The sequence below is a fragment of the Oncorhynchus nerka genome, linkage group LG20 (genome assembly GCF_034236695.1).
Source record: "Oncorhynchus nerka isolate Pitt River linkage group LG20, Oner_Uvic_2.0, whole genome shotgun sequence".
NCBI lineage: Eukaryota > Metazoa > Chordata > Actinopteri > Salmoniformes > Salmonidae > Oncorhynchus > Oncorhynchus nerka.
Genome location: NC_088415.1, coordinates 26,792,712 through 26,809,468, shown reverse-complemented (window position 1 = coordinate 26,809,468; position 16,757 = coordinate 26,792,712). Strand labels below are relative to the sequence as shown.

The window sequence follows — 16,757 nt, the reverse complement described above, 5'->3', positions numbered from 1 at the left end:
AGAGATCAACACGCAGTGTGTGCATGTGTACACATTCAGGTAGAGGAACATGCAACAGTCCTTAACTTGTGTGAATGCGATGCAGACATGTCCCACACACACACAGTAGCTACACTCCTAGGAGTCATACAGAGGCACTCTTCCATCTCCAGAATGTCCAGACACAAGCAAACCTGGACAAACCCACAACATCTACAGTATGATCCAGGTCAAACATGAACAAAACAACACAAAAAAAGACTGATAATGAGATGATGCTCAACACGCGCAAGATCCCAAACCACAACTGATCTTGTCCTTGGAACTAGCCCACAAAACAGGCAAGACAAAACCTCAACACAGTATATGGTTTCAGAACAGGATATTTCATGCGAACAAACGTGACGACTGACAACATAAACAGCTCTGTGCGGAGATGACGATGAGGAAGAGTGGGGTACTGGAAGGGGCTTCTTACCCCTGGGTCCACAATCACCTTCACCACTGGGATGGCCTTGAAACCAAAGGTCTGGGTTAACCACTAACAACTTCACTTCTTCGTCCCTCATATCATTGAAGTCAGAAATGAGTCATTGACATAATTACTTATCTAACAACTAGTTCAGAACGTCATTACATTTCTTTATTGTTGAATCAATCAACCATCCATGGCATTATTGAAACGTCTTCAACAAAAGGAATCAGAGAACAACCATAACAGACATGTTACATAAGCAACCATATTGACACTGAAGACATGCCATCATCTGCCTTTTATGCAAAGCACGACCACAGTAGCTTAGTACTGATTACCACACACAGTAGTACATTCAGTACATCAAACATGGGAAGAAACAACACAACATAATGCAGTACAACTTTGATCAGGACCAGAAAATAAGGAGATCCCAGAAAGACAAACTTGGTTTCATTCATATCAAATAACTACGTATATTGTTTCATGTAGTAAAATGTGAAATATACCATGTAGTGAGACAATCTCTGCATGTGTATGTGTGTACGTCCATATGTGTGCTTACATTTGTCATTCCAAAAAAGGGAAAAAACAGAGGCACACAAACGTCATGATGGCACAATGTCACAGAACAGCACCAAGCATGGGCTCCCTAATCTAGACAACATATTGGAGGAAGGCCTTGCAATAACCCTGGGAGTGTTTTGAAACTGTCCTACCGTTAGAAAATCGTACAAACCTGGTAAAGATCTGACTCAGTTGTCATCATATTTATATAGATGTCACATGCCATTTTATCTCCAAGGCTCACCGGGTTACATTCAGGATTACAACATTACTCCAACACAGTGGACGCTACTTAACAGCTAGATAGCTCCTCGGAAAGCTATTGCTCTAGCTAGCATAGTTAATGAACATGTTTAGGACATGAAAACATGTTGGGATCTTGAATGTAACCCTGATGTTATTGTAATGATTGTGCTACATGAACAAGGAGCATGAAGATGGCTACTTACATTGATCTCTGTGATTGCAATGTCAACGACGCTACCAACAACAATTAAGGCATCAAATGTGTTCCATGCATCGGCGAAATAGTGCTGTAAGCGCCACCCCAAGGACACAAAGAGACGGGAGAGAACAGAGAGAACAGAGAGAAAATAGAGAGAGAACAGAGAGAGAACAGAGAGAGAGCAGAGAGAACAGAGAGAGAACAGAGAGAGAACAGAGAGAACAGAGAGAGAACCGAGAGAACAGAGAGAAAACAGAGAGAGAACAGAGAGAACAGAGAGAAAACAGAGAGAGAACAGAGAGAACAGAGAGAAAACAGAGAGAGAACAGAGAGAACAGAGAGAAAACAGAGAGAGAACAGAGAGAACAGAGAGAAAACAGAGAGAGAACAGAGAGAACAGAGAGAAAACAGAGAGAGAACAGAGAGAACAGAGAGAAAACAGAGAGAGAACAGAGAGAACAGAGAGAAAACAGAGAGAGAACAGAGAGAACAGAGAGAAAACAGAGAGAGAACAGAGAGAACAGAGAGAAAACAGAGAGAGAACAGAGAGAACAGAGAGAAAACAGAGAGAGAACAGAGAGAACAGAGAGAGAACCGAGAGAACAGAGAGAAAACAGAGAGAGAACAGAGAGAACAGAGAGAGAACAGAGAGAGAACAGAGAGAACAGAGAGAGAACCGAGAGAACAGAGAGAAAACAGAGAGAGAACAGAGAGAGAACAGAGAGAGAACAGAGGCAGAAAAAGAGAAAGAGAAGGAGAGAGGTAAAAATACAGACAAAAAACATGAAAATATACAGCAGGAAAAAAAAAAGATTCTGAGTGGCACTGTGTCTGGGAGAATACAAAATGTATACATGCCTCTAAGTAGCCCAACTTTACATATGAAACAGTGAAGTTCTGACTATGATCTGTTATGAACCCTCTACAACCCTCTACTGTATAAGGTGTTATAAGTCTCTCACTGATACAGTGCCTACACAGTGCTGAGTAACTCGCCACCATAGACCTAGACCCAATACCAGTCCTGCATAGGTAATACATCATACCTATGGTGGCCAGCCCTGACAGAGGTCCCACAGTAGGACAAGGAGCCAACAGACTGGCTTTAGGACCAGAGAGGGGTTTGAGTGAGTAGAAAAAGGTGAGGGAAGTAAATAAGGAAGGAAGGGAGGAAGAGAGGAGGCAGGGATGAGGGCAGGTCTACTATAATACTCTACCTGAGTGAGAATGATGTCTACTACGCTGCCGAACACCACCAGGGCATCGAAGACGTTCCAGGCATCCCCAAAATAACCCTACAGTCCCGGGTACGGAGCCCAGCATGGGTGGGGGGGAGTGGAGAGTAAGAAGTAGGGAGGGAAAGGGTGAGGAGGGAGTGTTAAGGTAATATTGCAGGGGAAGATACTTGGTAGAGGGAGTGGAGTGGGGGGGTGAGATAACTGGTCTATGGTGCGAGTTGAGAGGCAGGCAAACAGACTGACTCACCCTGGGTTTGAAGGCGATGAGTTTAAAGATCATCTCCACAGTGAAGACGCCAGTGAAGACCATGTTGAGGATGTCCATGGCATAGTTGAACAGGTGAGACTGGCCATAGTGCTGAGGAAATGGAGAGAGTGGGAGAGAGATGGAGAGAGAAGAGGGAGAGAGAGGGTCGGAGAAAGAGAAAGGGGGAAGATAAGGGGCATAAGAAGAATAGAATGAAGGATGAGCAGAAAAATAAATATACAGTTTATGAAATGCAGAACAGAGAGACAGAAAGGCATAGCGGGACAGAGAGATAGACTCAGATATAGAGACACAAAGAGAGATAGAGATAAACTCAGATATAGAGACACAAAGAGAGACAGAGATAGACTCAGATATAGAGACACAAAGAGAGACAGAGATAGACTCAGATATAGAGACACAAAGAGAGACAGAGATAGACCAGGATATAGATACACATAGAGAGACAGAGATAGACCAGGATATAGAGACATAGAGAGAGAGACAGAGATAGACCAGGATATAGAGACATAGAGACAGAGATAGACCAGGATATAGAGACACAGAGAGAGACAGAGATAGACCCGGATATAGAGAAACAGAGAGGGACAGAGATAGACCAGGATATAGAGAAACAGAGAGAGAGAGACATAGACCAGGATATAGAGACAGAGATAGACCTGGATACAGAGACATAGAGAGAGAGACAGAGAGAGACCCGGATATAGAGACACAGAGATAGACCCAGATATAGAGACACAGAGAGAGACAGAGATAGACCAGGATATAGAGACATAGAGAGAGACCAGGATATAGAGACACAGAGAGAGACAGAGATAGACCCAGATATAGAGACATAGAGACAGAGATAGACCAGGATATAGAGACACAGAGAGAGACATAGAGAGAGACCAGGATATAGAGACATAGAGAGAGACAGAGATAGACCCAGATATAGAGACATAGAGACAGAGATAGACCAGGATATAGAGACACAGCGATAGACCAGGATATATAGACACAGAGAGAGACAGAGATAGACCCAGATATAGAGACATAGAGACAGAGATAGACCAGGATATAGAGACACAGCGATAGACCAGGATATAGAGACATAGAGAGAGACCAGGATATAGAGACATAGAGAGAGACAGAGATAGACCCGGATACAGAGACATAGAGAGAGACAGAGAGACAAAGATAGACCCGGATATAGAGACATAGAGAGAGACAGAGATAGACCCGGATATAGAGACACAGAGAGAGACAGAGATAGACCAGGATATAGACGTGTAGTCCACTTGTCATTCCAATCTCCTTTGCATTAGCGTAGCCTCTTCTGTAGCCTGTCAACTATGTGTCTGTCTATCCCTGTTCTCTCCTCTCTGCACAGACCATACAAACGCTCCACACCGCGTGGCCGCGGCCACCCTAATCTGGTGGTCCCAGCGCGCACGACCCACGTGGAGTTCCAGGTCTCCGGTAGCCTCTGGAACTGCCGATCTGCGGCCAACAAGGCAGAATTCATCTCAGCCTATGCCTCCCTCCAGTCCCTCAACTTCTTGGCACTGACGGAAACATGGATCACCACAGATAACACTGCTACTCCTACTGCTCTCTCTTCGTCCGCCCACGTGTTCTCGCACACCCCGAGAGCTTCTGGTCAGCGGGGTGGTGGCACCGGGATCCTCATCTCTCCCAAGTGGTCATTCTCTCTTTCTCCCCTTATCCATCTGTCTATCGCCTCCTTTGAATTCCATGCTGTCACAGTTACCAGCCCTTTCAAGCTTAACATCCTTATCATTTATCGCCCTCCAGGTTCCCTCTGAGAGTTCATCAATGAGCTTGATGCCTTGATAAGCTCCTTTCCTGAGGACGGCTCACCTCTCACAGTTCTGGGCGACTTTAACCTCCCCACGTCTACCTTTGACTCATTCCTCTCTGCCTCCTTCTTTCCACTCCTCTCCTCTTTTGACCTCACCCTCTCACCTTCCCCCTACTCACAAGGCAGGCAATACGCTCGACCTCATCTTTACTAGATGCTGTTCTTCCACTAACCTCATTGCAACTCCCCTCCAAGTCTCCGACCACTACCTTGTATCCCTTTCCCTCTCGCTCTCATCCAACACTTCCCACACTGCCCCTACTCGGATGGTATCGCGCCGTCCCAACCTTCGCTCTCTCTCCCCCGCTACTCTCTCCTCTTCCATCCTATCATCTCTTCCCTCTGCTCAAACCTTCTCCAACCTATCTCCTGATTCTCCCTCCTCAACCCTCCTCTCCTCCCTTTCTGCATCCTTTGACTCTCTATGTCCCCTATCCTCCAGGCCGGCTCGGTCCTCCCCTCCTGCTCCGTGGCTCGACGACTCATTGCGAGCTCACAGAACAGGGCTCCGGGCAGCCGAGCGGAAATGGAGGAAAACTCGCCTCCCTGCGGACCTGGCATCCTTTCACTCCCTCCTCTCTACATTTTCCTCCTCTGTCTCTGCTGCTAAAGCCACTTTCTACCACTCTAAATTCCAAGCATCTGCCTCTAACCCTAGGAAGCTCTTTGCCACCTTCTCCTCCCTCCTGAATCCTCCTCCCCCTCCCCCTCCTCCCTCTCTGCAGATGACTTCGTCAACCATTTTGAAAAGAAGGTCGACGACATCCGATCCTCGTTTGCTAAGTCAAACGACACCGCTGGTTCTGCTCACACTGCCCTACCCTGTGCTCTGACCTCTTTCTCCCCTCTCTCTCCAGATGAAATCTCGCGTCTTGTGACGGCCGGCCGCCCAACAACCTGCCCGCTTGACCCTATCCCCTCCTCTCTTCTCCAGACCATTTCCGGAGACCTTCTCCCTTACCTCACCTCACTCATCAACTCATCCCTGACCGCTGGCTACGTCCCTTCCGTCTTCAAGAGAGCGAGAGTTGCACCCCTTCTGAAAAAAACCTACACTCGATCCCTCCGATGTCAACAACTACAGACCAGTATCCCTTCTTTCTTTTCTCTCCAAAACTCTTGAACGTGCCGTCCTTGGCCAGCTCTCCCGCTATCTCTCTCAGAATGACCTTCTTGATCCAAATCAGTCAGGTTTCAAGACTAGTCATTCAACTGAGACTGCTCTTCTCTGTATCACGGAGGCGCTCCGCACTGCTAAAGCTAACTCTCTCTCCTCTGCTCTCATCCTTCTAGACCTATCGGCTGCCTTCGATACTGTGAACCATCAGATCCTCCTCTCCACACTCTCCGAGTTGGGCATCTCGGCGCGGCCCACGCTTGGATTGTGTCCTACCTGACAGGTCGCTCCTACCAGGTGGCGTGGCGAGAATCTGTCTCCTCACCACGTGCTCTCACCACTGGTGTCCCCCAGGGCTCTGTTCTAGGCCCTCTCCTATTCTCGCTATACACCAAGTCACTTGGCTCTGTCATAACCTCACATGGTCTCTCCTATCATTGCTATGCAGACGACACACAATTAATCTTCTCCTTTCCCCTTCTGATGACCAGGTGGCGAATCGCATCTCTGCATGTCTGGCAGACATATCAGTGTGGATGACGGATCACCACCTCAAGCTGAACCTCGGCAAGACGGAGCTGCTCTTCCTCCCGGGAAGGACTGCCCGTTCCATGATCTCGCCATCACGGTTGACAACTCCATTGTGTCCTCCTCCCAGAGCGCTAAGAACCTTGGCGTGATCCTGGACAACACCCTGTCGTTCTCAAATAACATCAAGGCGGTGGCCCGTTCCTGTAGGTTCATGCTCTACAACATCCGCAGAGTACGACCCTGCCTCACACAGGAAGCGGCGCAGGTCCTAATCCAGGCACTTGTCATCTCCCATCTGGATTACTGCAACTCGCTGTTGGCTGGGCTCCCTGCCTGTGCCATTAAACCCCTACAACTCATCCAGAACGCCGCAGCCCGTCTGGTGTTCAACCTTCCCAAGTTCTCTCACGTCACCCCGCTCCTCCTCTCTCTCCACTGGCTTCCAGTTGAAGCTCGCATCCGCTACAAGACCATGGTGCTTGCCTACGGAGCTGTGAGGGGAACGGCACCTCAGTACCTCCAGGCTCTGATCAGGCCCTACACCCAAACAAGGGCACTGCGTTCATCCACCTCTGGCCTGCTCGCCTCCCTACCACTGAGGAAGTACAGTTCCCGCTCAGCCCAGTCAAAACTGTTCGCTGCTCTGGCTCCCCAATGGTGGAACAAACTCCCTCACGACGCCAGGACAGCGGAGTCAATCACCACCTTCCGGAGACACCTGAAACCCCACCTCTTTAAGGAATACCTAGGATAGGATAAAGTAATCCTTCTCACCCCCCTTAAAAGATTTAGATGCACTATTGTAAAGTGGCTGTTCCACTGGATGTCATAAGGTGAATGCACCAATTTGTAAGTCGCTCTGGAAAAGAGCATCTGCTAAATGACTTAAATGTAAATGTAAATGTAATAGACCAGGATATATTGAGACATAGAGAGAGACCAGGATATAGAGACACAGAGAGAGACAGAGATAGACCCAGATATAGAGACATAGAGACAGAGATAGACCAGGATATAGAGACACAGAGAGAGACAGAGATAGACCAGGATATAGAGACATAGAGAGAGACCAGGATATAGAGACATAGAGAGAGGCAGAGATAGACCCGGATATAGAGACATAGAGAGAGACAGAGATAGACCAGGCTATAGAGACACAGAGAGAGACAGAGAGAGACCAGGATATAGACATAGAGAGAGACAGAGATAGACCCGGAAACAGAGACATAGAGAGAGACAGAGATAGAGACATAGAGACAGAGATAGACCAGGATATAGAGACACAGAGAGAGACAGAGATAGACCAGGATATAGAGACATAGAGAGAGACAGAGATAGACCAGGAAACAGAGACATAGAGAGAGACAGAGATAGAGACATAGAGACAGAGATAGACCAGGATATAGAGACATAGAGAGAGACAGAGATAGACCAGGAAACAGAGACATAGAGAGACAGAGATAGAGACATAGAGACAGAGATAGACCAGGATATAGAGACATAGAGAGAGACAGAGATAGACCAGGAAATAGAGACATAGAGAGAGACAGAGATAGAGACATAGAGACAGAGATAAGCCAGGATATAGAGACATAGAGAGAGACAGAGATAGACCAAGAAACAGAGACATAGAGAGAGACAGAGATAGAGACATAGAGACAGAGATAGACCAGGATATAGAGACATAGAGAGAGACATAGATAGACCAGGAAACAGAGACATAGAGAGAGACAGAGATAGAGACAGAGATAGACCAGGATATAGAGACATAGAGAGAGACAGAGATAGACCAGGAAACAGAGACATAGAGAGAGACAGAGATAGAGACATAGAGACAGAGATAGACCAGGATATAGAGACACAGAGAGAGACAGAGATAGACCAGGAAACAGAGACATAGAGAGAGACAGAGATAGACCAGGAAACAGAGACATAGAGAGAGACAGAGATAGAGACATAGAGACAGAGATAGAGACATAGAGACAGAGATAGAGACATAGAGAGAGACAGAGATAGACCAGGATATAGAGACAGAGAGAGACAGAGATAGACCAGGAAACAGAGACATAGAGAGAGACAGAGATAGAGACATAGAGACAGAGATAGACCAGGATATAGAGACAGAGATCGGACTATACATGTATGGCAGGAAAGGGACTCACCTGGATGGCCAGACACAGTGTGTTGAGGATGATGAGGACGAACATGACGTACTCAAAGCCTGTGGAGTTGACCACATACCAGAACTTATACTGGTAGGGGTTCTTAGGGATGTACCTTCTCAGTGGACGAGCCTTCAGAGCATACTCCACACACTGACGCTAGAGAGAGGAGAGGGGAGATAAAACACACAGTAATACACAGAAATACACACACATACAGTGCTGTGCAAAAGTTTTATGCAGGTGTGTAAGAATGCTGTAAAATGCTGTAAAGTTAGAATACTTTCAAAAATAGACATGTTAATAGTTTATTTATCAATTAACTAAATGCAAAGTGAGTGAAACGAAGAAAAATCTACATCAAATCCATATTTGGTGTGGCCACCCTTTGCCTTCAAAACAGCATCAATTCTTCTAGGTACACTTCTAAGTACACTTGCACACAGTTTTTGAAGGAACTCGGCAGGTAGGTTGGTCCAAACGTCTTGGAGAACTAACCACAGTTCTTCTGTGGATTTAGGCAGCCTCACGTGCTTCTCTCTCTTCATGTAATCCCAGACAGACTCGATGATGTTGAGATCAGGGCTATGTGGGGGCCGAACCATCACTTCCGGGACTCCTTGTTCTTCTTTACACTGAAGATAGTTCTTAATGGGGGCCTGTGTAGCTGTGCCACCAGAGACTCAGGGTTCGCGCCCAGGCTCTGTCGCGACCGGGAGGTCCATGGGGTGACGCACAATTGGCCTAGCGTCTGTATGTTTGGGGTTGTTGTCATGCTGCAGAATAAATTTGGGGCCAACCTGATGCCTCCCTGATGGTATTGCATGATGGATAAGTATCTGTCTGTACTTCTCAGCATTGAGGATACCATTAATTCCATTTGCAGAAATGTAGCCCCAAACATGCAAGGAACCTCCACAATGTTCCACTGTTGCCTGCAGACACTCATTTGTGTTCCGCTCTCCAGCCCTTCGGAGAACAAACTGCCTTCTGCTACAGACAAATATTTCAGTCCAGAGCACCTGCTGCCATTTGTCTGCACCCCAGGTCCTGTGTTTCCGTGCATAGTTGAGTCGCTCGGCCTTGTTCCCATGTCAGAGTTAATGATTGTGTTTCAACCTAGATATTGAATTGATGATCATGAGCACCTGTTTGGTATAATTGTTTAATCATACACCTGACTATATGTCTGCAAAATCCCTGACTTTGTACAAGTGTACCTGGAAGAATTGATGTAGATTTTTCTTCAGTTCACTCACTTTGCATTTAGTTAAATGATAAATATAATCTATTAACATGTCTATTTTTGAAAGCATTCTTACTTAAAGCATTTTTTCACACCTGCCTAAAACTTTTGCACAGTACTGTACATATTTATGTTCACATACACACAACACACATACAAGCATTCACACACACACACACACACACACACACACACACACACACACACACACACACACACACACACACACACACACACACACACACACACACACACACACACACACACACACACACACACACACACTAACACTAACTAGGTTGTTACCTGGTTCTTGTCCAGCTCACAGTTCTTGTACTCTTTCTCTCCCTGCTCCTGGAAGGTGACGATGACGAAACCGACAAAGATGTTCATCATGAAGAAGGCGATGATGATGATGTAGATGATGAAGAAGATGGAGATCTCCACGCGGTAGTTGTAGATGGGACCCATATTCTCTCGGTTGGAGTCGATGGCCTTGTACAGCAGACTGAGACACAGAAACAAACGCACACTAATCAGTGAGATGGTTCGTCAAAATGTATGTCTGTCTGGATGTGCATACATGGAAGTGTGCATATTCACATGTGCATTTGCTGTGTGTGTGTGTGTGTGCACGTGCATGAGTGTGTGTGTGCGCATGCGTGCATCTGTGAGAGGCTCTTACGCAGGCCAGCCTTCAAATGTAGAGACGGTGAACAGAGCCATCATGGCCATGAGGACGTTGTCAAAGTTGAAGTCACTGTTGTACCAGATCCTCTCCCTAACTGCAGGCAACGCTGTATCTCCATCCTTATACAGGATGTATGTGCCTCTACAAGAGAGAGAGAGGAGTTATACATCTAAATCCATGTATCTACATAATCATCGGTATTTCCAAACAGACACAGACACATATCTGGGTCTCAGAACTCCAGTCCTTATGTTTAAACAAAGAGCAATCAAACTCACTTGCATTCCTCTGGGCTGGACTTGGCCTCGTCTGTGCAGCGATAGAACTTGCCCTGAGAGAACAGAACGTTTAACAGCTGCCCATCTGTCACACATATTACACACACATAACCACACATATAACTACTGCATCATGCATAGACTACAGACCATACTTTATGAGTGTTAACACTGTAGTGGCGGTAGGCACCTTGAATAGCTGCACTCCTATGCAGGCGAACATGAACTGTAGCAGCGTGGTGACGATCATGATGTTGCCAATGGTCCTGATGGCCACAAATACACACTGGACCACATGCTGCAGGGTCAAGGGTCAAAAACAGAGGAGACAAGAGAGAAAAGGTCAGGGATGAATGACCCTATTGGACCCTGTACCCTTAGCCTGATGATTTACAAACAGGCGACTTCAGTAGTCAGTTATCTTGAGGGTGTGTTGTTAAACAGTTGTTACACTGTGGCCCACTGGCCCCCCCGTCTCACCTTGAGGCCCTTGGCTCTGTTGATGGCCCTCAGGGGCCGCAACACCCTCAACACACGCAAGATCTTCACCACAGAGATGGCAGATGACCTGACCACCAAACACAGACAGTTATGGCCACATCGCTGACTGATTGAATGATTGATTGATTTATTTCTTGCTTGATGGATCGATCAATCGATTGATCGACCAATTGATTCACCAATCGACCAATTGATTCATTTTTACGTACTGAATGCCAAAGGACACCAGAGAGACTCCAACCACCAGTAGGTCCAGCAGGTTGAAGTAGTTCCTGCAGAAGGCTCCTTTATGGAGGAAAGCCCCAAAAGCTGTCATCTAGAGAGCACAGGGAGGCCGGCATCAGGTATACTGACCTATACACTAGGACCATCTCATACCAGACACACAACAGGTTCAGCTACAACTGTAGATGAGCTAGACATGTAGGATCTTCATTTGAGCCAGTTTACTACAGCAGGAAAATAATAACAGGAAATGTGAATTATTATGTGGATTCTAATTAACGTACATTTTTGTGGGGTTTGATTCATTTAAAACCTCCAATACACGACACGTTTTAAATGTCCTGCATTTCAGGAAAGTTCTCCTGCAACAGGATGATCAAGCTAAGATTCTACATCTGTTGACACATGCTCTTTCTCAGAGTGTGCAGACAAACACACGTACACACACTGATACAGATCTAGTTCCTTCTAATCTTGCTCAAACTCCTACACATCCTGCTCAATAAGACACAAAGGGTATTTCAATGGAACAAAAACTGGTTTTAACAGCAACCAACAAACACAACAAAAAATAAAACATTATTTCAGAGATATGCTATTAATTTCCTTTATAGATTAGAACAAAGCTCAACACATGTTCCTTGAATCTACAGGTAATCTATTGGTTCTGTCATTTGCATATTTAAGCCCAGGCTTAAAACACAAAACATGGGACTTGCATCAGTAGAGCGGTACAGAAGTGTATGAAAGCCTCCCAAACCAGAGAGGGGGGAGGTTGCTTCAGAGTCATTCATGTGTGTCATGGTTTCATGCATATACTCTGTGAATGTACTCAAAACAATCATACCAAAACAAGCGTCTGACCGATAGAAATTGATGCAGATGTGAGCCTTCACATGAAGCAAAGAGATCACACAGGTGGGAGCTGAACAGCAGAAGAGAATTGGGTCTGGGAAGCATGTCAAGGATCTCCTAACCTGGTTGCTTTAGCATAAGCCAAACTGACAATGACAAAGGAGTTGTTGGCTAATGTACAAACAGACCAGGGTAAGGTTCACAAAGAGGTGACCTACAATGAACCCTCATCTTTACAGGGTGCAGTTAAAACTGGACACAATAGCAAGGCAGTGATTCATGCTACTGGAGTGATCCATGCTACACTCAAAAACATACAAAAATACATATTTCCCCCTCTTTTGGCTCCAAACTGGTTTGTGGTTAAAAGAGGTGCCGTGATGGTTGCTGACAGACAAGCAGAAAAAGACAGGCGCCATTTAAAAACAGGCGACATACAGTAGACGGGGGAGTGTAGCAAGACTATGGTTGTCATAGAAACCTGGTTACCTTCAACAGGATCTCAAAGGTAAATATACTAGTGAAGACATAATCTGCATAGCCTAGGATCTGGAAAGCAACGAGAAGGTCTGAGCGTTACTACACAAGCACTAGAGCACAGAACACACACACAGGGGGAGAGCATTTACCTTCAATAGGATCTCAACAGTAAAGATTGCCGTGAAAGCATAGTCAAAATAACCAAGTATCTGCAAAAAGCAATGTGAAAGTTTAACAGGAGTTCAAGGCATCAACACATTGACATGATATCAACAACTTCAGAAAGCATCAACAGTCCTAAATTGATTACCACTGCAATGAAGTATAGATTTGAGGTTTTTAGTTCTTTTTAACACAGATATTTCATACCACTATTAGACATTATCGTGACAGTGTCATTACTGTAAAATTACAGTCAAATTACTTTCATGGAAGTAAAGATTATCTTGATGCTATCAAATGTTATTTTTCTGTAAGAGAAACGTCTGCTGCAGTAAACATACGATGTTGCGTGCAGAGGAGTTCCGTATGGGGTCCTCAGCAGCCAGAGACACAGAGCTCAGCATGATGAAGACCAGGATGAGGTTGGTGAAGATGTGGTGGTTGATCAGCTTGTGGCAGGCCACCCGGACACTGAGGGAAAAAAGCCATGAAATCACATGTTTTTGAGTGTGTGGGTGTGCGTGCATTATAACATATGTTTAGTACTGAGACCTACAGTGACTTGCAAAAGTATTCACCCCCCCCCTTGGCGTTTCTCCTATTTTGTTGCATTACAACCTGTAATTTAAAATGATTTTTATTTGGATTTCATGTAATGGACATACAGAAAATAGTCCAAATTGGTGAAGTGAAATGAAAAAAATAACTTGTTTCAAAAAATGTAAAGAAATGTAGAATGTAAAAGTGTGGGGTTTATATGTATTCTTCCCTTTGCTATGAAGCCCCTAAATCAGATCTGGTGCAACCAATTACCTTCAGAAGTCACACAATTACTTAAATAAAGTCAACCTGTGTGCATTCTAACAGTCACATGATCTGTCACATGATCTCAGTATACAGTTGAAGTCGGAAGTCTACATACACCTTAACCAAATACATTTAAACTCAGTTTTTCGATTTTCCTGACATTTAATCAGAGTAAAAATTCCAAGTCTTAGGTCAGTTAGGATCACCAGTTTATTTTAAGAATGTTAAATGTCAGAATAATAGTAGAGAGGATGATTTATTTCAGCTTTTATTTCTTTCATCACATTCCCAGTGGGTCAGAAGTTTACATACACTCAATTAGTATTTGGTAACATTGCCTGTAAATTGTTTAACTTGGGTCAAACGTTTTGGGTAGCCTTCCACAAGCTTCCGACAATAAGTTGGGTGAATTTTGGCCCATTCCTCCTGACAGTGCTGGTTTAACTGAGTCAGGTTTGTAGGCCTCCTTGCTTGCACACGCTTTTTCAGATCTGCCCACAAATTTTCTATAGGATTGAGGTCAGGGCTTTGTGATGGCCACTCCAATACCTTGACTTTGTTGTCCTTAAGCCATTTTGCCAAAACTTTGGAGGTATGCTTGAGGTCATTGTCCATTTGGAAGACCCATTTGCGACCAAGCTTTAACTTCCTGACTGATGTCTTGAGATGTTGCTTCAATATATCCACATAATATTCCTTCTTATGATGCCATCTATTTTGTGAAGCGCACCAGTCCCTCCCGCAGCAAAGCACCCCCACAACATGATGTTGCCACCCCTGTGCTTCACGGTTGGGATGGTGAACTTTGGCTTGCAATCCTCACCCTTTTTCCTCCAAGCATAACGATGGTCATTATGGCCAAACAGTTCTATTTTTGTTTCATCAGACCAGAGGACATTTCTCCAAAAAGTATGATCTATGTCCCCATGTGCAGTTGCAAACCGTAGTCTGGCTTTTTTATGGCGATTTTGGAGCAGCGGCTTCTTCCTTGCTGAGCGGCCTTTCAGGTAATGTCGATATATAACTTGTTTTACTGTGGATATAGATACTTCTGTACTTGTTTCCTCCAGCATCTTCACAAGGTCCTTTGCTGTTGTTCTGCGATTGTTTTGCACTTTTCGCACCAAAGTACGTTCATCTCTAGGAGACAGAACACGTCTCCTTCCTGAGCGGTATGACGGCTGCGTGGGCCCAACCACCCGAGCCACTGCCTGTTCACCCCGCTATCATCCAGAAGGCGAGGTCAGTACAGGTGCATCAAAGCTGGGACCGAGAGACTGAAAAACAGCTTCTATCTCAAGGCCATCAGACTGTTAAACAGCCACCACTAACATTGAGTGGCTGCTGCCAACACACTGACACTGACACTGACTCAACTCCAGCCACTTTAATAATGGGAATTGATGGGAAATGATGTAAAATATATCACTAGCCACTTTAAACAATGCTACCTTATATAATGTTACATACCCTACATTATTCATCTCATATGCATACGTATATACTGTACTCTATATCATCTACTGCATCCTTATGTAATACATGTATCACTAGCCACTTTAACTATGCCACTTTGTTTACATACTCATCTCATATGTATATACTGTACTCGATACCATCTACTGTATCTTGCCTATGCTGCTCTGTACCATCACTCATTCATATATCTTTATGTACATATTCTTTATCCCCTTACACTGTGTATAAGACAGTAGTTTTGGAATTGTTAGTTAGATTACTTGTTGGATATTACTGCATTGTCGGAACTAGAAGCACAAGCATTTCGCTACACTCGCATTAACATCTGCTAACCATGTGTATGTGACAAATAACATTTGATTTGATTTGATTTGGTGTTTATACTTGTGTAGTATTGTTTGTACAGATGAACGTGGTACCTTCAGGCGCCAACCCAACAACTCTCATCACCCCGAGAACCCTATCCCCACAGTGAAGCATGGTGGTGGCAGCATCATGCTGTGGGGATGTTTTTCATCAGCAGGGAAACTGGTCGGAATTGAAGAAATGATGGATGGCGCTAATACAGGGAAATTCTTGAGGGAAAACGGATTCAGTCTTCCAGAGATTTGAGACTGGGACGGATGTTCAATGAGCATACTCTAAGCATACTGCCAAAGCAACACTCGAGTGGTTTAAGGGGAAACATTTAAATGTATTGGAAAGGCCTAGTCAAAGGCAAGACCTCAATCCAATTGAGAATCTGTAGTATGACTTAAAGATCGCTGTACACCAGCGAACCCATCCAACTTGAAGGAGCTGTAGCAGTTTTGCCTTGAAAAATAGGCAAAAATCCCAGTGGACAGATGTGCCAAGGTTATAGAGACATACCCCAAGAGACTTGCACCTTTAATTACTGCAAAAGGTGGCTCTACAAAGTACTGACTTTGGGGGGGTGAATAGTTATGCACGCTCAAGTTTTCAGTTTTTTTGTTGCATTTCTTGTTTGTTTCACCATAAAAATACTTTGCATCTTCAAAGTGGTAGGCATGTTGTGTAAATCAAATGATACAAACACCCCAAAAATCCATTTTAATTCCAGGTTGTAAGGCAACAAAATAGGAAAAATGCAAAGAAAGGGTGAATACTTTCGCAAGCCACTATACTTACGGGTTAGTGTGGCTGAAGATGAAGAAAGCACTGCCCTCAGGGATGGGCGGAGTCTTCTCCTTGATGCTGAGTTCTGACAGCCTTTGAGGGCGTGGCCCAACCGGAACCTCTGGCAGATTATCATCATCATTGTCATCATCACCAACTGGGGAAAACCAGGATCAAAGATAAGGCAGTTCCAGGCCATGGAAGCTATGGCAACAAAGCTAGGACACTGATCTCAGAACAGATTAGGTTA

The 16,757-nt window shown here is 44.9% G+C and overlaps 1 protein-coding gene across 5 annotated transcripts in view; it reads right to left on the bottom strand.

Annotated features, from left to right (window-relative positions):
- LOC115124333 (voltage-dependent L-type calcium channel subunit alpha-1D-like) overlaps positions 1-16,757 on the bottom strand; it is a 231,158-nt gene that overhangs the window by 34,044 nt on the left and 180,357 nt on the right. For 4 of the 5 annotated variants that reach the window (XM_065005346.1, XM_065005348.1, XM_065005349.1 and 1 more), the window contains 12 exons: positions 16,520-16,664; positions 13,426-13,555; positions 13,072-13,131; positions 11,572-11,678; positions 11,342-11,429; positions 11,052-11,159; positions 10,862-10,914; positions 10,578-10,724; positions 10,199-10,400; positions 8,647-8,805; positions 2,952-3,062; positions 1,471-1,554 (listed from right to left, as the gene is read on the bottom strand). In XM_065005346.1, the coding sequence (XP_064861418.1) occupies positions 1,471-1,554; positions 2,952-3,062; positions 8,647-8,805; positions 10,199-10,400; positions 10,578-10,724; positions 10,862-10,914; positions 11,052-11,159; positions 11,342-11,429; positions 11,572-11,678; positions 13,072-13,131; positions 13,426-13,555; positions 16,520-16,664 (1,394 nt within the window). Of the gene's footprint in view, positions 1-1,470; positions 1,555-2,683; positions 2,762-2,951; positions 3,063-8,646; positions 8,806-10,198; positions 10,401-10,577; positions 10,725-10,861; positions 10,915-11,051; positions 11,160-11,341; positions 11,430-11,571; positions 11,679-13,071; positions 13,132-13,425; positions 13,556-16,519; positions 16,665-16,757 lie in introns of all 5 variants that reach the window. The other variant, XM_065005347.1, reaches the window with a different exon arrangement.